Genomic DNA, 23889 nt, shown 5'->3' with positions numbered 1-23889 from the left:
AGTGCGATGTTCGCCATCCGCTAATGAACAACAAAATAGAGGAAGACGTTTGTGGGCGGAGCTTGTGGTGGAACCAAGAAGGTCTCACGGCTTATATGCAGACAAAACAACGGAACACATCGACTCTGTTCTTGTTATATTTAAGCCTGAGCCTCTAGCGGCCTTTGTGGTGTCTCCACGGGAAGAACGTCGGCGATTTCAGCGAGGGAAACGCCCGCGAAGCCTCCTCACCGCCGCCGCCGCCGCCATGTCCAGCCGCCTGGCCTTCCAGACCCAACTGGCCTCCATCATGGAGGTGCTCGCTAACGCTGCCGTGGCGGAGATCTGTAAGCTGGTGGACGACGACTACGCCGTGGTGAGTTTACAGATGTCCCAGTGTCAGCGAGAGAACAAGGCCCTGAAGAGGAAGCTTCACCTGCTGGAGCTGAAGATGGCGAGGGGAGCCGCCGAGAGGAGGCTCCGCGACAGCGCCGCCAACAGCAGCCGACCGAGGGTGCAGATCCGTGAGTCCTCGTCTTCCACCGGTGAGAGTTGACCCACAACCCACAGCAATGACACACTGGACGCGTTTTCTATGACTTGTAGATTCATTTTTATGTGATTAATACTGATTACATTTTCCAATGTCTGAAAATTGGCGACATCATATGGTGAGGCGGTGACGTGCAAACGTAGACTGCGTGTTTAAAGCGGTCTTGTATGAAGTAATAAAAGGGAATACCTGAGTAAAAGTACAAGTGTGTTCCTATAAAATTAATTTGGTACTAGTTGAACTCACTTTATAATAACTATAAAGTGATAATAGTGAACTAACTTTACTTTAGTAAAAATCTTAAACAATATGACATTTACTGTACTGTAAATTTTCATTTTTTTTTCAGTTCTTGGCTCTGCTGGTCTTTGTGTCATTGAGCAAAGAAATTCCAATCTTAATTCCACGTTGCAGTGTGTGAATCGGTATGAAAGTTGTGTGAATGGGTGAAAACTGTAGTGTAAAGCAGCTCATCAAGACTGGAAAAGCTTTATATAAATAACGACCCTAGTACCAACTATTTTTCTGATTTAATTTTTTAATTTGGTAGTAATGAGTAACAGATATTTAGGGGAATGTAGTCGGGTAAAAGTACAAGTTGCTAGAAATATAAACAACAAAGTAAAGTACAGATACATGAATTTTGTGCAGATATTTTAAAATTTTAGTTTTAAAGTGGATGTATATTGTGTCCCATTAACTCAAGCCAAATCAATGAGTTTAACATCGTCTTCACAAAACGTGGACACAAAGTAAAATATCGCAATATTTTGTGTGGCAATATTACATTATATTGTGTTTGAGACACTGAGTGTTTTTTATATATATATATATATATATATATATATATATATATATATGTATATGTATATGTATATATATATAGTACCGTAATAATATAGTACCGATAATATTGAGCCGTGATGTAGATATTGTGGTATCTTATTGTGCCTGAAATGACGTGATAATATTGTACTATGACTTAAATATTGTGATATCGTACCATTACTTAAATGTCATGATAATATGTGATGTCGTTTTGTGACTTAAATATCGTGATAATATTGTACCTTGACTTGGAATACTGATTTTCATTTAGCTTTTTTTTACTACAATAGCAGTAGTATTTTGGAAAAATTGTGCTTCCATCTTTCATTTTCCCCTGAGTAGAGAAATATATTCATTCTTTTTTTTACCGGTAGACGAAGCCTTGATCCGAGGCCTGAAACTACAACGCTAGTTCTGCACTTTTTAGACCCACCCGAAAGGGGGACGCGACCTCATTCTCTGATCGTAAACCGTGTCCCGCCATCTTTGCTGACAGTTACGCTAACAGGCTAACAATGACATAAAGTAGTTTTCAAACTGATATGGCTGCGAGGGGAAAGACCTGCATCTGGGTGAAGATGAAGAAACGGAGGACACGGCCATATATGTAACCGAGCACCCCAGCTTTGTGCCACATAGGCATTTCAGGATCCTGAATGTGAATTGGAAAGCCCACAGGGATAAATGGACATCTGAGCATAGAGTAAGTTGTTTTTGTATTTTTATATTTATTTTTATCAACACATTCGTCCCTGTCGCCATCTGAGCTAACGTTAGCATCTTTCATCAGTTCATTGTCATCTATTCTATTGTAAGCACAAATAGTTTGTATCACTCGTGTTGTGCTTGTTGTTGTGTAGACAGTAATATCACCTAATGTTGTGCTCATTGTTTTGTAGACTGTAATATCACCTAACAGCTTACCCTCACTTTGTGGAGTGGATCCAGCAAGAGACTGAGGAAAGACGATCTTCTTGTTTTACCTGCCTGTGTTGTTCAGGACATCAGAAGAAGATATTCAGCTCCTGATAAGCAGTACTATGTATATGAAGACACTGTTGTGATGCTAACGATGAGCTATAATAAGTCTGACATTTTTCCTTTTTTTAATCATTATTATTATTATTATTATTATTATCGTTGTTGTTGTTATTAATAATAAAAGAGCTACTTTGTTTACTGGTGACAACTGCATAATTTTTATCGTGTAAATCTAACTTGTGCAGAAAAGTAAGTAAGTAACTGTGGTGTACACATGAATGCAGGCTAATGTGAAAACGAACAACTTTATTATTCACAAAGGAAAATGTTTTGCCGTCATATTCAAGGCCTCAAGTTAAAATAAACAAGGAGACAGATGTAACACAGTACGCAAACAAAAAGAGGAGCAGGTACTGGATCGTGTGTGGCGTAAAGATTTTCTCCAAGGCTTGATTAAACCATGCTTCTCCCGTAAAGAACAAGGAATACAATTACACATGAAATATGACCAAAGATTTGACCTTTTTCCAGGAAAACATAAACCTTTCAGTAAAATATGCCAACTGAGTTAGCTGTGAGCATTTGACCGCGGTGTGAAAACATGGAGACGATATACCGGTGTTTTCAGTGTGTTTTACGAACTCCGGGTGGTTGATGGGAACTTACTGCTTGTCCTTTCCTTGTTTTACTGCTCATCCCGGTACAATTTAGCACCATAGAAAAAAACCCTGAGTAATTTACAACTCTGTAATGTGTTTGCCAACTAAATACTCTCGGGGATTTGTGTGGGGGTGTGGCCTTTTGGCTGTGCATCGCAGGGCAGCGAGTGCAGTGCATTCTGGGAGTTGTCATTAATCTACACGAGCAAGAAATAAATTTTTCGGTCTTTCTTGGCCAAGAAGGAACTTGCTTCAAATATTATTTCACATTTCTACCACATAGATGACCCAGTTTTTTTTAAACATTCAGCTTTCCAGCTGTGAATTAATCCTTTACATGTCGTGACTTAAATATCGTGATAATATCGTATTGTGGCTTCTAGCGTTTCCTGCCCCTAGTATTTTGGGCTATCTTGTTAGCTATACAATTAATTTTTTTTGCACATGCACAATGGCATTACATTACATGTACGACTAATTCACTGTGAAATAAATTGGCAGCCAATGCACCGTTAGTTGTCACGGTTTGCTGTCGGAAGCCAACTGGGAAGTAAAAATAAACCACAAGGGGGCGACTCTATTGCAAGAAGAGTCTTTAGCATGAATGAGCTTCGACTTCCCATTTGATTTATATTGTCGTTAAATAATTTCACAAACGCCAAGAAGAGTCCTGGTACGCGACACAGTCCACGATACCAATAATATTGAAATGCAGCAATTCTGTCATTATCAACATATTGTGAGACAATGGTATAGCGATACATCGCAATATCTGTATAAGTGAAGAAAACAAAACGTTAACCTGAAAAATGAAAATGTGGGCTTTCTCTGTTTGTTCACAACACAGAGAAAGGTCAAAGGTCATAAAGTCTATCTATTGAACGTGGATGGAGCGTCTCTTAACACTGTAAACTCCCTTTTCTTCTGGTCAATTCACTCCCACCCAAGTTTTCCCCTCACTTATTTGAGTAGCGCCACTGTGAGGAGACATGATGTAGTGACGCCCGGCGAGTGAAGCTGTCAGGGACCGTTTACTTTAGAGCGTCTTCATTTGTTGCTTTAAATATTGATATTTGCCCTGGCGTAACGAATATCGTGTTGCAAGTTGAAGGTCGGCGATGTATCACCAAAGTGTAATTTTTGTTTTTTACCAGTGTCGTTTTTAATAAATTAGTCAAGCTAGTTGGTGATAAATGACTGGTTGTTATTTCATTCTTAACTACTTTATAAAGTTTTTGTCTTTCAGTTGGTGAGTTAGGACATGCTTGTTGTGTTGTCGATCTTCGCTGCTCCTACGTCAGCGCTGACAAACTTGTCCTCCACCCTGAGGCTTCTTCTAAACTGTTGTGTGCAGGTGGCGCGTTTGAGCGACAGATGAACATGTCGCTGTGGTCGTCGGGTGGAGCCGCCGCAGGAGACGCAGCCAACCAGCCCATTCACTCTGACGACATGCAGTGCAAGGTAATAACACGGGGGGAGGGCAAGGGGTGTGTGCAGTGAATATGATACAGGGAAACCCTTTCTTTATTCCACCTGGGTATAAAGTGTCAACTACTGTGATTTATTAAAATGCATTGTGACTTTTCAAAAAAAAAAAAAGGCAAAAATGTCATTATTGTTCTTTATTTTAACACAAAACGATAGAAAATAGGGACACAGTGGTTGGTAGTGGTAAGCACTGTTGTCTCACAGCAAGAAGGTGCTGGGTTTGATTCCCAGTCTGGGACCGGCCTGTTTGGAGTTTGCATGTTGTGGACACTCGGAGCTGTACAACACCTAATTTTACAACACCTCTTGTGGAAATGACAGTAGAGAAGAAAATGGTGTCTTGTGTGGATATACGACAGATAGACGATGGTTTCTTCTCTGCAGACGTTTCCGCAACAGAGTGAAGCAATGCTTTGGTTGATGGTGAAAAGTCGTGTCACAAAATGTACAAAATGATGCAGTACCACTTATAGAGACAGAGGGTGACAGAGAGCAGAGAGACTTTAGCTAAAACCAGTTCTGTGTGTGTGTACCATTTGTCGTTAAACTGACACTGAAGTGGTGGAAAATGTTGCGTCTCTGCATTTTTGTTTTGTTAACATTCCGTACAAACACTGTTAGACGTTTGGTCCCCACAAGAGCAACGAGACCAGTGTGAGTGTGTGTCAGTGACCTGTTGTTGTTGTTGTTGTTGTTGTTGTTGTGCAGTCTCCAGATGTCCAGCTGGTGGAGCCAGAGCAGCTGCTGGTGAAGGAGGAGAGCGTGGAAGCAAACAAAGTGGAGGAGATGGAGGAGGACGTGTCGCTTATCAGAGACGACGGTGAGTGAAGACTGAACTGGAAATATCCCGTCTCGTATAAAGTACCTTAAAGTGATACTTGAAAAATGTTACTAGAAAATGACTTTGGTAGAAATTGAAGTCGCTTTCGGTAATATTACTTAAGTAAAAGTATATGACATTTACTGTACTGAAGTATCAAAGGTAATTTTCTGATAAATTGTACTTAAGTTGTAATTTCTTGGTCTGCTAGTCTCCTTGACCAAATACTTAGCCCCATGTTGCATGTGTGAATGGGTATGAAAGATGCTGGATTTAGCTCACTATTTGGCAATCAGTCTCATAGTGGATATATAGAATAGTTCATTATTTAACCCCCAGTCTCGGTAAATGTATAGATTAGTTCATTATTTGGCAGTCAGGTTCTCAGTGGATATATAGAATAGTTCATTATTTGGCCGTCAGTCTATTGGTGGATGTATAGAATAGTTCATTATTTGGCAGTCAGGTTCTTGGTGGATATATCGAATAGTTCACTATTTGGCCGTCAGTCTCGTGGTTGTATAGAATAGTTCATTATTTGGCAGTCAGGTTCTTAGTGGATATATAGAATTGTTCACTATTTTGCCCTCAGGCTCATGGTTGTATAGAATAGTTCATTATTTGGCAGTCAGGTTCTTAGTGGATGTATAGAATAGTTCACTATTTGGCCATCAGTCTCGGTGGATGTAGAGAATAGTTCATTATTTGACCGTCCGTCTCGGTGGATGTATAGAGTTTGGCCTGTTTATGTGACATATTTTTATTCCAATCAGGCTTTCATTCTGATTACCTGTGTCCATGTAAACATAGCGATGGACCTAGTATCGGACTGATATCTGTAGATACTCGAGGTTGTGATATTGGTATCGTACACAAAAGAGTTATCTCGAGATTAGGAATGCACGATATTATCGCCACTATATCGGTATCGCACAATATTGGCTTTAAAAGGTGTTATGGAATATATGTGCAAACACGACAAGTATTAAACAGGTTTTGTGTTTTCTCTTCATATCCTCGTCTCTTTAAAGGAGTGCTGGAGCGAATCCATCGTGGAGCCTCTGGACAGAGAGCCAGCCTCGAGCAGGATGCTCAGTCCCAGTCCCAGACCCAGACCAGCAGGACGAGGCCTCCCGCCCGCAGCAGCAGAGGAGTGGAGGTCAGTGACTCCTCCCCTCTCCTTAACTGTCAACCCACTTCCTCTAATGAAGCCAGAGACTCGCTGGAAGAAACCATAACCCCACCGCATTTAATCGATGACTCTCGGTTTGACGTCTTGTGTGACGATGATAAAAGTGCAAACTCGTTGGTTGAGGACTTTTTCGTTGAGTCCGCGGGGGGCGAGGGGGAAGGACAGAAGCCGCCGCCGTCGTGGTCGTACTCGTTGGCAGCGGCCGATTTCCCGTCCACCTCCTCCGGCGTTAACGGCTGGGCCCGCTACGGCCCCGCGTTCCCGCTGCCCCAGCCCTGCGGAGACGAGAGTGGCACGCTACAGCACCGAACCAGTGCCAAAGAGAGACTGTTCGTCTGCAGCTACTGTGGCAAAGCGTTCAACCGGCCGAAGAAGGTGGAGATCCACCAGCGCATCCACACGGGGGAGAGGCCGTTCAGCTGCTCCACGTGCGGGAAGAAGTTTTCCGAGGCCGGGAACCTGAGGAAACACCAGCGTGTTCACACCGGGGAGAAACCGTACTGCTGCGGCTTGTGTGGCAAAGGATTCGCCTGGATAAGAAACCTGAAAGCCCACCAGCAACGGAGCCACCCGGAATTTCACACCGACGAGGCGACACCGGAGCTGACATGAACTCACATCTCACTTTGTGCTGATCCAAATGAATTCATTTTTGTTGTTCAAATGGATTTGTCAATGTTTCATGGAGTAATTGCGAAGAAACCTGTGGAATGAACGGGGGAGGGAGGCATCGAGGCTGCATGTGACAGAAGTTGAGAGTATTTGCCGGTGAAATCACATTTAGGCTTCAGGCCTTTGCACACTGGAAAGTTGTGGATAATTTAGAATGTTAGAAATAGAATATAGAAATAAATTATGAGGACGAGGGGGGAAAAAATTACACACACACCTACAGAGTGAACGTCCATGAAAACTATTTAGAAGCTTGATATACACGCGCAATCCCACTGAATCGCCATTACAACCCCCCGTCACAGGTCTTCAAATTGTTTTACAGTTTTTTCTTTGTTAGAAAGAACAGGGTTTTGCGCTATTCCACTACACACTTCCAGCATGACTCGGCTCTACTTTTTTTACTCCTACGTCAGTGATTTTTTTTAGTACCTGCTCTGGCAATTTTCCAAGCGAGTTGAGCCAATAATAAAAAGTGACATCATCAATTTGCCAGCCACTGGTTTGTCAGAGAGTGTCGTCATTGGAACCCTCTTAACATGATCATCAGGCTGCCTTGATTTACAGTATTTTGATTTTACGGCTGTGGAATTGTCAAAAGATATTCAATGAGTGATTTCTTCCCAAGATAACTTTCACTTTCCATATCTGGCAGTTCGACCGTTTAGGAATAATGGTGCTGAGAAGCCGGGGTCACAAACGTGCAGTAATCTCCAACATTTAGCAAAGGTAAAATGTCAGTATTTACGATCCTGTGTACAAATCCCTTTGATCGACTGATTCTAATGATTCAGTTACACCCAACACAAAACTGCCTTACGAGTCACTAGTTTGTGCGTTTGTGTCTTCTCATTTCATCACTCATACCCGTTCACGCGCCGCTCTTATCACCTGTCTGGAGCAGTGCCGTAGACTAGTGGAGCCCGGAGCCTGGAATCCACTGAACCACCGTTGACCCCCGTTACCATATGTTTCTGCAGGATCGGATTGCATCGCAAATTCAGATGCTTACGGAGACTGTGCTGCTCTGTGACACACACACCTTAACCATCAGAATTAAATGCCTAACCCTTACCTTAAAATTAGGCCTTAGACTTACCAAAAAAAGCCCTTAAAAATATTTGGTTTGCCCTTACAAAGATACACATACTGGAACACACACACACACACACACAGAGTCTGGTTTCCATGAATTCTGAGGACATTACATTGACGTACATTAATTTCCCAGGGTCTTACTCTAACCTTGACAATAACTACTGCTGGTCTAACCCTAAACTCATTCTAAACTAGGGTGAGAAAGGTAGAAAAGGTAGAAATCCCCGGGCATTAACTGGGAATTGTGGATAATGTAAAAGAAAATATAAACATTTGCAGACAATGGCCCCTTTTTCCGAACAACATCATTTCCAGGAACTTTTATTACCAGAATTCCCAGGTTATCTGTGTGGTTTGCGTTCCCACCACACCCTCAAAGTTCCCGGAAAACGACACACAGTCGTTTTCGTGTCGCCGACTCGTCCTCCGCAAAGTTTTTTCCTCGGGTGATTTCAGTGGAAACAAAAAAAAATCCCGGGTAAATGAGAAAATTTCCTGCGGTGGAAAAGAGATTGATTTGTGTGTATATAGATGGATGTATAACTATCTGTCTTTACAGTTGGCTGAACAAAATTGAATGGTTTTCAAAGATATGTGTCGGTTAGGGATCGCAGAGAAACAGAAACAAGGGACCGACCGACTAAATCGTATTTGTGTGATCTTTTAATCATGATTTTTGAATAAAACAAAAATGTTGGCTGTCCTTTTACAAACAAACTGCCACTTTGCCGTGCGTGATCCATTTGCATACGTCATTGCAACAGGCCAGATTAGCTTCCTACCCATGCAAAAATTGACATAATCCACAGGCTTCCCACAGTTTCCCACACCTGGAAATGGTTTGGAATTAAGTGATTGTTCTGGGGAAGTGTTTGAATTCTAAGTGGATGTTAAAGAGGGGCTGGGCAACAATATATCATTGTGTTTTATCTATATCATGACAAGAGACGAGATGTAGAATTTTAAATATTTATTATATTGAATACATTTGTGAAATACACTAAATATACAGTATATATATATGTGTATATTGAGATATATATGTATATGTTTGAGATATATATATATATATATATTGATTCAAAAATGGGCCTAATTATTTGTGTTATAGCAGAATTTGGCCATATTTATATTTGATGTCATTGTTTCTAAGTGTTTGTATCTGAAATGACAGGTAATAATACGTGTATTTTAAGGTCATGTGATACAGATCATAAACAGTAGATTATATTTTATTTTACAGTGTTGTCGTTCAAACTTCACTACTATCTGCTAAAGCACAATGAAGACTAAAAATATACACACAATACCTTTAAGTCACCCAGCCTTACAGCCGTAGACATTTTTACACACACATACATACACATATATATGTGTGTGTATATATATGTATATATATATACAAATATACATATGTATATATCTATGTATGTGTGTGTATATATAGATATATATATATATATATATATATATATATATACACATATTGAATGATAAATAAAGTGATAAAGTACACAGTGATATTTGTTTTAGCTTATATTGCCCAGCCCAAGCAAGTTCATTTTTCATAATACGCAGGTTCCAAATGCCAAACTAAAGACTGTGGATGTTGACGAAGAACTTTAATTCCAAAGGGTTTTTTTTCGCTACAAAGCCTGTGATGAGCTAGTGTGCGAGTGTCAGAGTAAGAGTCTCATTATTGTTCCATCATGTCACCGTTTGTGAAACTACTTCGATTGACATACTCTCCCCAAATTCTTTTGCCTTTACCTCGGCAGCTTTTCTGTAGGGTTATGACTTGGAAAACATCCGACGTCATTTAGCAGACGCTTTTATCCAAAGCGACTTACAATGGAATTGAGTATAATCAGCCAGGGGTGGAGTCAAACTTGCAACCATTGCGACCATGATGTCTTTCGCACACAAGGTGCGGGTCTTAACCACTGAGCCACTCCACCCCCAGATTTATCCTTCAGATTATTATTATTATTATATCCGTGGCTTTGTCAGTCATATTTGAGGGTGTTAATGTGCATATAACTCTTGAAACTTTGCATGGAGGTCAGGTCTGGCAAAAATGTGATATTGGCATAGTTCCTGGACCTGTGCGTTGCTCAAGGGCTCTATATTGAATTTTGCCGTCTATTTTGGCGATTTGCAACCTACGTGAATGAGCGAACCCGTCATTTGTAGTACCGACATAGGTGAAAATTTGTCGACGCAACCCTCTGCGTTTTGGCGAATTTCGCCACAAAAACAGGAAGTGCCCTATAACTTCGGCTTACATTGAGTTCCGCCGTATTTCCAGAAACTTGGTGGGAAGAAGTCAAACAAAAAGGTCGACCGTAACCATGGCCTCAATCAACAGGAAGTCAGCCATTTTGAATCTTGGTGTCCTTTTTGGTGATTTTGCACCCTACGTAAATGAGCTAGACACTAGAACTGCTGCACTCTCCGACTTGCGTGGTTGAGCAGAGGCCTTATCATGACTGCGTGCAGTCCTAGTTTTTGTTTATTTTTCTTTCTCTCTCTGGAAAGGAAGTTGTATGCTTGATCATCCATGTAAATGTTTGATCGCATTATCAAAGTGTGGACTTTGATTTCGCGCCGTATGTTCAAAAAAACTAAAGAGACTCACTTTGTGTTCAATGTGTCATTGATTGAAATAAAATATGCATTTTAAACCACTCCATGTGTTTGTTTTATCTTGAGTGTTTTACATATATATGTGTGTATATACTGTATATATACATATATATACATAGAGTATATATATATACAGTATATGTATATTTAAAACAAGTTCTCTGACTTTTCAACATCTTATTTTTGTTTGAGGATGAACTTGAGAAAGTTATTCTCCAGGTCTGGGAAATGCTGATCTTCATTTTTTAAGTAGTAATTATATTGATATATTTAATTATAATGATCACCCAAAATAACACTTATTTGCCGACTTTCTCAATCAATCAAGTAATTGTTTGGTCCAAAAAATGTTGAAAATAATGATGTTCTCACAACCTTAAACATGGTTTAGTTTTAATGATTTCTTTTGATATGTGGAGCAAAGAAACCGGAAAATATTCACATTTAAGAAGCTGAAAAATCACAGAAACTGGTTGTAACTCACACTCACTCACCCACACCAAAGTCGTTAAATCCTGCAGTAGCATGTGTCTTCCAGATGTCGTCGTCACGTGTCTTGTTCGTTGTGTTTAAATGGCTGAACCCACTTTTCCTCTCTCTCTCTCTCTCTCCCTCTCTCCCTCCTTTGTTTGCGCAGAAAGAGGAGGAGCCAGATGTGGTGCTGGTGAAGGTGGAGGAGGCGGAGCCAGTGACGGGTACTGACGACCTGATGGGCCTCAGCATTCAGGAGGGTGAGGGGTAACGACCGGCCCTCGAGGGACTCGAGGATAAATATTTTAAAAAAATAACGATTCGTTGTTGATCAGTGACTTAATCTAAAAGGTGTTTTGTAGGAAAGCCGGACAGAATCGACGGAATTGAGCAAAATGAAAATGGAAATCAGCCGCTAAACACGGAATCTTGCTGGGTTTATACAACCATTATCGAGTTTACGCTAGGAAATTCTTGGACGGCCCATGTGGCCGTTCATATTTAGAAATTCTGGCCATGCGAATTTAATGCCGGACATACAGTATTCTTAAATAGACAAAGAATGCTCTGCTGAATTAAGCAGAAATACATTTGACTTAATTTACACGCTTATCTCTGGCGTTAACTATTTATAAATAAATAATGAAAATAGAAAATAAGGGAAATAAGTGTAAACGTGTGAAAACACACGGCTCGGTCCAAATGTCACTATTCTCCGCTCATGTCCGATTGCATCGGTGTTTCGTTTAAGCAAAGAAGTGCTCGGCTGCTTTTGTGAAATCAAAATTGTCCCAAGTCTTTGTGACGACCTGCGATCCTCATCAACCTTGTGAGTTTGTCCTCAGTGAGGCAGCATCTTTGGGTTTTGGTTTTGATTCGGTTGTGGAGCGAGAATCCTCGTTCGGCATGGGAATTATGATGGTGAGCTTCCCCAGCTTCACAGCCGTCAGGGTTGTTTTCCCCCAAATCCCTTATGACTGTTTCACAAGCATTTTGGAAATTCCAGCGTCCATACCCACGCATAACAGAGCAGTGGCACCACGTCTCGCTACAAATCCAGATATAGTTAGGTTCGCTTGGTAACATATCTCAGGTATCTGAATATTGAATCCATAGTCATTGATCTGATATTTTTGCCTTTGATACCGCAAACCCTGGGTGTCACGATCTCTATTGTAAATTGAGGGGGCAGCCCTTGGCCAAGAGGAAAGGGATGCTTTCCTAGTCCATCCAAGACCCGTAGTAGAGGATGGGTCAAATGTAGAGGAAGGAATTTCCCCAAGGGAATTAATAAAGTATAAGAATCAATCTCAGCCTTCAAATTAAAAGGTGGAATCGAGGATTTCCTCCCGCTAACCGCAAGCGGCTGCCAACTTAGAGTAACCATGGCAACTGCTGATTTGGGCGACACCTCGACCGAACTCGAACCCCCTCCCGCTTCTCTGAAATCACCGCTGTGGAAATATTCTGCGTTCCCGTGAGTTTTGTCAACAACAAGAACAACCACGGTGTGTAAACTATGCTGTAATCGTGTAGCAAAGCACAGGATGTCTCCAGTGTTTCAGTGTGCCGTGTTCGCCAAACAAAGTCGTTTCCTAACTAGTCCATCTTCCCCCACAGGTTCTCACTCAGTGTCCTTCTCTTTGGGTCCAGGTTTGGTGGAGTCGAGTACGGATGACTACAGAGGAGCGCTAGCGGTCGATGAAGCCACACCAGCCCCCATTAATCATCTGTCTGAGCTGCAGGAGTCTGATGGCAGCTTCTCAGAGGTCAGCTATGGCTGTTCTGCACTGTGGACTAATGATGGGAGTAGTTATTGTCATGACAACAGCCTGCTGCGGCCGTCCTCACACTGTGCGCCCCTATCGTTTATGCCTGGCGCACTCTCTGCAGCAGAGTCTGGCACCTCACGGAGAAGATCTGCTGGTGAAAGCTCCAGAAGCTTCCGGGCTTCCTTTGAGCAGCAGCATCCTGTTATCGATTTGTCCGAGGAGTCTAACCTCCCTGTCCAGGCTTCAGGTCACAGTCATGGGGGGCAGGGGTCTGTTCAGGGTCTGTACCGGGAGCCGGGGCAGAGTCAGAATCAGGGCAGTTCCAGTAGTGCCGATAAGCAGCAGCGGCAGCAGCAGCATGGCAATAGGAAGAGGGTTTGGATATGTAGGTTCTGTGGGAAAGGCTTCATGTCAGCGGCCAGTCTAGATTCCCACACGAGGACTCACACTGGAGAACGGCCGTATGTCTGCATCGTCTGTGGGAAAAAGTTCTCCCAGGCCTGGAACCTAAAGATCCACACCAACATCCACACCGGGCAGAGGCCGTACCCGTGTACGATCTGCCCCGAGAGGTTCTCTGATCCCAGCAACCTGAAAAAGCACCAGAAGAGACTCCACCCTCAGACCTAGGCGCGTTCTAGATTCTGCCACACTGTCTAACTTGCATTGATCCACGTTTATCGCAGTGTTTTGGTTGGAAACGTCCATCAGGAGAATGGTTTTTGGCACATTTTTAGAGATGCTATCTCGCGTACCTCAGAATATTTGTAACTGTGAGAAAACAAACTTCAGTGTATCGATCTTATTCTTCAATGCGGAAGTATCTAGGGGTCTGACGTCCTGGCACCTCCGGTTTTCCTTCACGTATCTGTAAACACAGCCAGTTTCTTTTTCTTAATTAACGTGGGAACACGATTGAGGACATGAGGAAGTGGCCTCATATAACGTATATAAGGATTTTCTTGTGTACTAAGTCCTGATTAGCTGGGGTTTTACCTGCAGATGCTGACGTTTTACCGGCGCTTCATAGCGCAGGCTGATTTTCAACAAAGTCAGCCAAACAGGCAAAGAGACGTGTAATTTCCTTACTAATTTCGTAGAGGTTTTGTTTGCGGCCATTGACCTTCACTCCACTCAACTGTCACATCAACCCGACCGCACATACGATACCTGTTTTTCCCCACAATTTGTGTTATTTTAGGTTTTCCTTGCCTGCTGCGTCAAGCTACACGACTACTGACCGGAAATGCCAAACCACAAGTTTGGTGCCAAGGACGTATTTCGCCCTAAGGGCTGAATTTATCCATGTTTTTGGCACCCTTGCCTTGGGGTACGGTTTGGACAGGCTTTGTCATCTGACCAGACCGCTCTTTCCGGTCTTAGCTCCACCCATGAATGTCAGCTGATTGGGCGGTACAAAAACGTCACTCCCTTGTGACAGGTGTTCCTTAAACGCCCGCAGTCTGTTCTCATACAAGTTTCAAAGTCTTCCTGAGACAAACGGCCACAAACCCAGCAGGACAAAAGGACCTGCTGGATTTCCCCCAAAAGTCGGTTTTGTCACGTTCGATGTCGTTGTCGTTGCACCGGCACAACCCGCGCCCAGCCTACCAAATGTAGGTCCTGTACTCAGTCCAAACGCAAGCCTGACTCAGACCCAGCCTTTTACGCCAGAAGGAGTTGGTGCCATACACCCACTAGAGGGCAGCACCGAGTCAGTATTTTATAGTTATAGGTTATAAAAATGTTCCTTTGTGTCTGCTTTTCACTACACGATTTTCAGCCAGATAGATAGATAGATAGAATGCGATTGATAACATTTGATAACCCCCACACACACACACACACACACACACACACACCAACAAAACTATGGTGGCCTTCACATACCAGAAAGACTGTTAAGACCTTTTTCGCAACTGTCCACTCTTTTTTTGCCGTAGCAACAGGAGCACAAGATGGCTGCCTGTTCGGTCTGCCGTAGCAACAGCAGCACAACATGGCCGCCTGTTCTAGGGCTACAAAACCAAACATTTCTTTTTTTCTTTTCAAGCAAGGTCAGACACTTATTCAATATCTGCACGTAACAACCTTTTAAAACAGTAAGGAATTCAATTCCAATGGGAATTTAGGGTGACAGACAGTGATAATCCTGATGTAACTTCTTCTTCACATGTTCTGTTAGATAAATACAGACTCACAGCCACTGTAATAATGAGACAGAGAAAATTTGATGTGTATTTTAACATCCTCGTGGTTTGAATCATGGTCTTCCAGTGGGAATTAATCCGGTTTGATTTGAAAAGGAATAATAATAATAATAATGATAATAACACAGGACCACTTTTTTATATTTGTTTGTTTTAGCTACAAGATTAATTTTCCTCTGGAGGAATGTGTTAACATCAAACTGAATGTTGTGTAAAAGACACCATATCCTGTAAATGTTAACTGCAGGAACTTTTTTTTTTGTCTTTTTTTTAATGATTGTGTCACAATTTTGTAATCGGTGTGCGCCGTTTTTGTAATGTCAGTGATTAAAACTATATCAAATCATGAAACGTGAATTTGTGTTTTCATTGTAAAAAAAAAAAGGCTAAAAAAAAATTCTGAGAAAAATAATTAAATCATACAACCATTACAAAATTGTGACACAAAATTAGCAAAGAGTATTAAACCCGAACGCAAATTCAGGCTGTCCGCAAAATTAGATCACAACACATTTGCATGCTGTGTGGCCACCAGAGGGAAATATCTCATAAAAGAGATTCAAAAGCAAACAGAAGCACTCGCCCATGAAGGCAAACAAGTTAATCAAATTTTTTTTGTATAGCACAAAATTAACTACCTTTTTCTTTTAGCACCTGCTCTCACAAGGTTCCAAGCAAACTGAGCTGATACTGAAATGTGACATCAACAGACTGCCGGCCACCGATTGGTCACTGAAGAATCATGAGCGCGCCATCCGACACAAGAATCAAAGCAACAATGTCCAACTGTAGATCAGTTAAAAAGACTTAAAAATCTACTTATAGTTCCAAATTCTACTTATAATTCTAAATTCTACTTATATTTCCAAATTCTACTTATAATTCCAAAATCTACTTATAATTCTAAATTCTACTTATAGTTCCAAATTCTACTTATAATTCAAAAATCTACTTATAATTCCAAAATTCTACTTATGATTCCAAATTCTACTTATAAATTCTACTTATAATTGAAATTCTACTTAGAATTCAAATTCTACTTATAATTCTTATAATTCAAATACTTATAATTCCAAAATTCTACTTATAATTCCAAATTCTACTTATAATTCAAATTCTACTTATAATTCCAAATTTACTTATAATTCAAATTCTACTTATAATTCCAAATTCTATTTATAATTCCAAATTCTACTTATAATTCCAAAATTCTACTTATAATACCGAAATTCTACTTATAATTCCAAAATTCTACTTATAATTCCAAATTCCACTTATAATTCCGAAATTCTACTTATAATTCCGAAATTCTACTTATAATTCCAAATTCTACTTATAATTCCAAATTCTACTTATAATTCCGAAATCTACTTATAGTAGTTTCCTTCTTTGCAGACGTTTCCAAGACAGAGATTATTGTAACAATGCTTTGGCTGATGGTGAAACGTTTGAAAACCCGCACTCCCATCGCGTCACAAAATGTACAAAATAGTCCCGCCGCGCGGGAGATGCGGTGGGAGCAGAGCGGCGTTGACAAATAGTGTTCGGTTTGATCACAGCATTAGTCGGACTACGACTTTAGCTCGTTTAAACTGTGTGTGCATATAAATGTACCGAGTGACAGCGAGCCTCCGTGTCTGACAACATGGGGGCGCTGACGTGCAGCACTGACGGCGACGGGTCTCGTCTACAATCTGAACAGACACGTTTTTGTTTTGACTGCTTCCTGTAACCCTCTCTCTCTCTCTCTGTTCACCTCCCCAGTCGGCTCCTGTGATGTCCGAAGATTCCAGCAGCGTGGTCGCAGTCCAGCTGCATGTTCCCGACACCAACACGCCCGCCAACCCCAGCGCAGAACAACAACAACAGCAACCAGCGGCGCAGAGATCCGAGTACTCCCTGTTTGAGTTGGAGACGTTCTTCACGCGCTGGGCTCCTGACGTTGACTCCGCGTCAGCGTCCACTGGCCCGTCGTGCTCCTTCAGCACCGATGACTCGGCAGATTGCGACCCGGATGAAGTCACTATCGTAGAAACCGAGCTGCCGGGTTCGTCAGCAGGGGTGGCGATGGGTGTGTCCTCTGCGGCCGTCGCGTCCACGGCTCACGTCCAGCCGACTGAACCACGAGGTGACGAGAGTTTGCGTCAAACGCATGTCCGTGTTCGGACCTCGGAATGTCTGAGGTCGGGGGGCGTTCCCGTCGAGGGAATTCGGATTTCTAACTTCGTGTAGCCCGTGTGAGGATTATTCGTATACATAGTACAGATTAATATTCGGCGGCCTGTGGGCCAAAACTGGCCCGCCAGCATCACTGTCTGTGGCCTGGCATGATTTCAAACATCATGTTTTGGAAATGATTTATTTCACAATTTCATCCAGTAAAAAAAAAAAATGAAAGCGATACCAACAATACTAACAATAATAACAAAAAGTGGCTTTTTAAAGTAATTTATTGTTTTAACAAACTTGAACTCAAACTCCAAATAAAAGAGATAGAAAATATAGGTTCATATAGAGTAGCCTTTGCTATGGCTCGCTAAACTGCTAACGTCTTCGCCGCTAACGTTAGCTGTGGCTGCACTCGCGACTGGGTGGTATTGACGTGGTAGGCTAAAAAACTTAGAATTAAAAATTAGATTAATGCAATTAAAAAACATAACATGCTAAAATGATTAATAATTAATTCATTCATCGCAATTAACGCGATAATTTGACACCCCTAATTAAAATCACTGATTTTCTCTATGGACTAGAGAAAAGAGAATCGTGTGGACCTTAAACAGCGAGTCTGACAGTGGTTTGAATCCACAAGACATTTGTTTACCTTTGAAAGTTGTGGTCTACACCTTTAACTCACTTCTTCTTACATAACTCAAGGCAATTTGAGTTTACAGAACTCAGCTGTATTTCCATAATCATAATAAAGCCTGACTCCAGCATAGAGAGGCTGCGTGAACGTGGTCTGGACTCTGTGGAGCAGAGTCATGGTGTCAGAGACGCTGTAGAAGGACAGACCTGTTCTGTGGTCCAGGTAAACTCCGACTCTCGAGGACAAACCATCTGAGACTTTAGTCTTAATACTGTTGTGAACAAACTCACAAATGTTTTGGTGACAAATGAACATCCAAGATTTGTCATTGTATCCAAATTCACATCCATCTGACCTGCTGATGTTCTTGTAAGTCACTGCTACAGAAACTCCTCTTCCTGTCCACTCCACCTCCCAGTAACAGCGTCCAGTCAGACTCTCTTTACTCAGGACCTGACGCACAAACGCTTGCGTGAATCTGTCTGTGTGACGAGGATAAGACTGATTTTTCTTCATAAATGTCACTTTCCTGTTTCCCTCAGATAATAACAGTGATGTGTGAGCTGTGTTTGGATCCAGTGTGATTTCCTGTGAATATCTGAGGAATTCAGCTCTGGTCTTTGGTTCTGGATCTGTCAGTAAAACATCTACTCGAGTCACAGCCAGTGAGATGTTTGTCCACGTCTCAGTCAGGACGTCCTGTATTTGACCTTTGACCTCTGCCACAGCCGCTGTCACCTCCTCAAAGTGTCTCAGAGAACGGACGTCGGCGGTGTACGAGTGTGTCGATGGACTGAGTGCTGACAGTGAGCGGTAGTTGAGGAGAAACTGGTTGTGGTCGTGTGTGAGTGAGAGCTGCTTCAGTTCAGCTTCTTTCTTCTTCAGCTTAGTGAGCTCCTGCTGAAGCTTCTCCTGAAGATCTTTGACTCGACTCACTTCAGTTTCCTGCTGGGATCTGATCTGCTGCTTCACGTCAGAGCTTCTTTTCTGCAGGAGACGCATCATCTCAGTGAAGGTCTTCTCAGTGTCCTTCACGGCTTTATCAGCAGAGAGAGTGAGAGCCTCCACCTCCTGTTGAAGCACCTTCACGTCTCTGTCTATGTCCTGGACTCTCTGCTGGATTTCTTCTCGACTCAGATCCAGCTCTCTCTGCTTCTGCGTCTTCTCTGCTGCAGCTGAGACCGTGTCGTGGTCTTTATGTTCGTCCACAGAGCAGAGATAACAGAAGCACTGCTGATCAGTACGGCAGAACATCTTCATCACCTCATCGTGACGAGGGCAGATGTTCTCCTGGAGGTTCTTGGACGGCTCTACCAGCTTGTGTTTCTTAAATGCAGGTGATTGATGATGAGGCTGGAGATGTTCCTCACAGAAAGAGGCCAAACAAACCAAACAGGACTTGAGAGCTTTATGTTTCCTCCCGGTGCAGACATCACAGGCCACATCTTCAGCTCCAGCATAGCAGTGATCAGCAGGAGCAGCGTGGAGTCCAGTCTTCTTCAGCTCCTCCACTAAATCTGCTAACATGGTGCTTTTCATCAGTTCAGGCCTTGGTGTGAAGATCTTTCTACACTGAGGGCAGCTGTAGATCCTCCTCTCCTCCTCTTTGTCCCAGTGGCTTTTGATACAGTTCATACAGTAGCTGTGTCCACAGAGAAGAGTCCCTGGATCCTTCAGAAGATCCAAACAGATGGAACAGCAGAATTGCTCTCGCTGCAGCTCAATTCTTTGCTGTGCCATTTCCTCTCTCGGTAACAACGACTGTCTGAGTTTCACTTCGTCACAGACAGAACTGTTTTGAGTGCAGTGGGCGGAGCCTGTGGTCAGCTACTCCCTCCTGAGGGGGAGGGAACCAGGAAATGTGAGCTCAGATCAGAGCAGGCTGTGTTTGAAGAGGGAGGTTTATCAGAGTGTGACTTGTTTCCAGGAAGAGGAATCGCCTGACAAACACTCTGTGTTTCACTGTTTGTGTGCGATTATGACAAATGAGCAGTGAAACCAGGCCTCAATTAACACACAGCAAAAGTTCTACTGTTTTCTTGTGTTGCTGCATTTCCAGAACAATTTCTCATAACAATCTGTCCTGTGAAGTTTCCTGAGTTGTCTTTCAACTGCAAGGTAGTGGGTTCAGTCCCTGCCTCTGCTAGTCTATATGTGTCCTTGAGCAAAGACACGTAACCACATCATCAAGACTAGAAAAGCTCGATATAAATACAGACCATAATACCATTCCTCTTCTTCTTCGTCTCATTTTATTTGGTAGTAACGAGTAACAAAGAGAGTTAGAGGAAATGTCGTGGAGTAAAAGTACAAGTTGCTAGAAATATAAACAACAAAGTAAAGCACAGATACATGAATCTGTCTCTAACTCCTCTGTTAAATATGGACATTTTAGACATTTCCTTTGCTAAATGTTGCAGGGATTTTTAACTGATCTACAGTTGGACATTGTTTGTTTTGATTCTCGTGTCGGACGTCACACTCATGACTCTTCCAGTGACGACACTCTCTGACCAATTAGTGGCCGGTAGCCTGTTGACTGTCACATTTTAGTATCGGCTCAGTTCGATTGGAACGTCGTCAGAGCAGGAACTAAAAAAACCCACCAGGTACCAGGAACTATCCCTGATGGAAAAGCAAAACAAATAAAAAATGAGTCGAGCCAAGTAGTGCTAGAACTATATCATAAAAATGCCTCGAGTGTAAAACCCAGCCTTGATAAACACACAGATAAAAAACAAAAAAAGTTCTTATGTGTTTTTTTGTGTAGTTGCAGTTTTACATTCCAGTGCACTAAAAGCCGGGTCTGTGTCCTGGCAGCCATGTTTTCACTGACGAGACAAGTCCCAAGCTGAATGTCAGCAGCAGGGGGCGCTCACAAGTCAGCGCTGACTGTGTGTCATGACAAAAAAAACTGAACTTAAAGATGTAGACGTGAAGAAAAACTTGTTTTCCAGTCCTGGAAATGATTTGAAACAAAGTGAATGTCAAATATATCGCCCCCTGGTGGATATTTAGTATATTCTGACTTGTGGGTTGTCCTGAAGCTATAGATATTGAGAGGCTACGTCCAGTTTTTATCAACGGTCTATGGTTGTTGAGCGTTTCAGTCAGGGAGGATGATGTAATAAAAGTGTTTTTCTTTTCCCGCTGTCAGCAGGTGCATCTGCGTCCGTACATGTTAGGATGCAGGTGCCGTCTTCCCAGTGTCCATGGAGCAGAACAACAGCCATGATGAGGAGGCAGCAGCACAGTCGCCTGTCTGCACCGTCCTCCAGTGCTAACAGCAGCGGCGATAAACCAAGTGTATCTTTGCCGGCTGGAGAATCCCCTGGCATCGCCGCGCAGCATCGAGTCCCCTTCCTGGCTCACCACAGCGAAAGCCAGGCGGCCAGCATCGCGTTCAACGACCGCCGCAGGAAGAACTACGTCTGCCGAGCCTGCGGCAAAGCGTTCCCGGGCCTCTCCAACCTGGAGGCTCACGAGAGAGTCCACACAGGGGAGAAGCCGTTCCGCTGCAACACCTGCGGCAAACACTTCTCCGAGGCCGGCAACCTGAAGAAGCACCAGAGGGTTCACACCGGGGAGAAACCCTTCAGCTGCAACCAGTGCGGGAAGAGATTCGCCTGGATCTGCAACCTGCGGACGCACCAGCAGTCTGCCACAGGCTGCGGTCCACAGATCGGGGGAGGCTTAGGACTGAGCTGATCATGCACAGTACACTGTTTCCTGATATTTCAAGTCTTTGGTGGAAAAACTGTGCGACTGTCAGCAACTGTTTCTCCCACGTTGACCGGCCCCCGAGAAGACTAATGTTACCTTCTTGAAGCTAACGTTGGTCGGAAAGTTGTGTGGTGAGGCTCCACACAACAAAACCTGTTTACAGTCTCTTGTACATCCAATAAACTGGTCCACCGGTATTCCCAGACGTGGAGGACAGATGTCTCCGGTTTGCTTCAGAGAACCCAGCAATAACGGTCGTTTGCTGATGACAGTGATATACAGTATCAATATGTTGCCTTTGTGGTGACGTGTCTCGTTCTTGTCCGGGTGTCCCATTCCGTAAGGGTAGACTTTAACTACCCGTACTAACTCAGTTCCAAGTGGTGAGGGGTGAGATGGGATTGGGCCTTTAGCTCATTAGCTACAAGCCATGTGTTCTCTAGGGCAGGACCCACATATTTTGTACAAGTAGACCTTTCTTAAAAATAATTCTGGTTTTAGTTTTTAACAATTTGGTGAAGAACGGCATTTGCTTACGATGGTAGTTCCCAGAATTCTAGGCCTCAACTTGGAATGTGGCGAAACCCTCGTTTTGGGGCAAAACTGTGTATTAGGGACGTAACGATCCCGATCTCAATGAGACGATCTGGGAACTTTGCAACTGGTAGCGGATTGGCGGTCACCCATGACCCTGAAAACAAACTCCAGCTTCAGGGGGTTTTTCATGATCATGCCAACTGTCGGCTACTGTATTAGCACAGAGCAGGTTCTTCTCCTGCTTTGATCGTTTGTGCAGTTGCACGTCGAGTTAAATTCCCTGTAAAGCAAACGCACAAAACTCACAAAATGTTTTTCTGGTGAGGTTTAGGCCTTTTTTAAAGTGCCCCTCTGCATTTACAGTGGTTTCGTTCCAGTTGTAGTCAGAACTCGGAATTTCCAAGGACCTTGGGTGTCCAACTTGGGAATCTCACGTACACATATCCCCCCTTTTGAATTAGGATTCCAAGATGGAATTCCACTTCTGTCGCATTAACTCCACAGTAAATCAGTCATACGCGTAGTACAGTTTTATTTTTAACCGTAGACAAGTTGCGACACTGTTTGTGTGCGCAAATAACCGCATTGTTATCGACTGGCATTGCCAGCAATAGCCAATCATCGCTAGGCCTGAGATACAGTACGTTTGAGTTTCCGACTTCTCAACTGGAACGCAGTGAACTCGAAGTCCCAGATCCGACTTCGGAGTTCTGATATAAATGGAACGCAGCACGAATTCGGTTGTTGGTGTCTGTTGTGCCAAAGAGTTAATTTTCTCTTTGCTCCGCTTGACCATGGGCGTGGCTTATCTCAGGGTTTTTTTCCCCTTTGTAGAAGAGAAATGTGAGGCCTCCAGCTCCTGGTAAAAAAACGCTTTCATTTCTGGTCGGTTTCAAACATGGAATTAAGGAATAGTATGAATTAAAACACATAAGTTAAAACATGGCATTGGTCCTGTCCTTGTGTGTGTTCTTGTAAAATTTGTTATAAGGATTTGTTTTCCACCTCTAAACTGTAGCCCCATGACAACACATCAAAAACACACCATCAACCCTCCCTTTAAGGTCAACAATGTTGTAATAAAATGTTGATTTATTTCACAGTTTGAGAATTTGGAATTCTAAGTAGATTTTGGAATCCTAAGTAGATTTTTAATCTTTGGGAACGACTGTAATGTAGTAGTTGGGGAAAAAAAAAAATAATTCATAGCAGAGGATGGTTTCGATCCATCGACCTCTGGGTTATGGGCCCAGCACGCTTCCGCTGCGCCACTCTGCTGACGGTGTGACAATAGTGCACGTTTTCTATATAAATCTATCACACGACAGCAGTGTTAAATCGATTATTTGTTTTATTTCGGCGGGACTTTTACCATACGTGTTGTAATATTCATTAATGTAATTATTTGTACTACTCTCAACGTATTACCTGCTTCCGTCTCTTTTTCCTCC

At 42.7% G+C, this 23889-nt stretch overlaps 2 protein-coding genes across 4 annotated transcripts; one reads left to right on the top strand and one right to left on the bottom strand.

The window, feature by feature from the left end:
* On the top strand, positions 1-23384 carry si:ch211-89o9.6 (zinc finger and BTB domain-containing protein 49). Of its 3 annotated transcripts, none has more exons than XM_044028075.1 (8): positions 1-524; positions 4355-4461; positions 5197-5308; positions 6340-6467; positions 11554-11647; positions 13008-13156; positions 17134-17497; positions 21339-23384. In XM_044028075.1, exons 1-8 carry the CDS (start codon positions 248-250, stop codon positions 21884-21886), a joined length of 1779 nt encoding a protein of 592 aa, XP_043884010.1. In that variant the 5' UTR covers positions 1-247; the 3' UTR covers positions 21887-23384. The 3 variants fall into 3 exon arrangements, with proteins under 3 accessions (XP_043884010.1, XP_043884008.1, XP_043884011.1); XM_044028073.1 differs by having other exon boundaries at positions 3-524; positions 21336-23384; XM_044028076.1 differs by having other exon boundaries at positions 4-524; positions 13041-13156; positions 21336-23384.
* LOC122770888 (tripartite motif-containing protein 16-like) lies at positions 18127-20000 on the bottom strand. The gene has a single exon (XM_044028088.1). The coding sequence runs from the start codon at positions 19916-19918 to the stop codon at positions 18242-18244; it is 1677 nt and encodes a 558-aa protein (XP_043884023.1). The 5' UTR covers positions 19919-20000; the 3' UTR covers positions 18127-18241.
* Positions 23385-23889: the final 505 nt, after the last annotated feature.

Source organism: Solea senegalensis, linkage group LG6 (assembly GCF_019176455.1).
Source record: "Solea senegalensis isolate Sse05_10M linkage group LG6, IFAPA_SoseM_1, whole genome shotgun sequence".
NCBI lineage: Eukaryota > Metazoa > Chordata > Actinopteri > Pleuronectiformes > Soleidae > Solea > Solea senegalensis.
Note: the sequence above shows the minus strand (reverse complement) of the source record. Positions and strands in the feature narration are given on the sequence as shown.

What these genes read in the sequence shown, in the direction of transcription:
- LOC122770888 (XM_044028088.1), bottom strand. Translation starts at nt 19,918, where the DNA reads ATGGCACAGCAAAGAATTGAGCTGCAGCGAGAGCAATTCTGCTGTTCC.
- si:ch211-89o9.6 (XM_044028073.1), top strand. Translation starts at nt 248, where the DNA reads ATGTCCAGCCGCCTGGCCTTCCAGACCCAACTGGCCTCCATCATGGAG. An exon ending in GCAGCAGCAGAGGAGTGGAG is followed by an intron (nt 6,468 to 11,553) that starts GTCAGTGACTCC and finishes TTGTTTGCGCAG; the next exon opens with AAAGAGGAGGAGCCAGATGT. An exon ending in CTGATGGCAGCTTCTCAGAG is followed by an intron (nt 13,157 to 17,133) that starts GTCAGCTATGGC and finishes TCACCTCCCCAG; the next exon opens with TCGGCTCCTGTGATGTCCGA.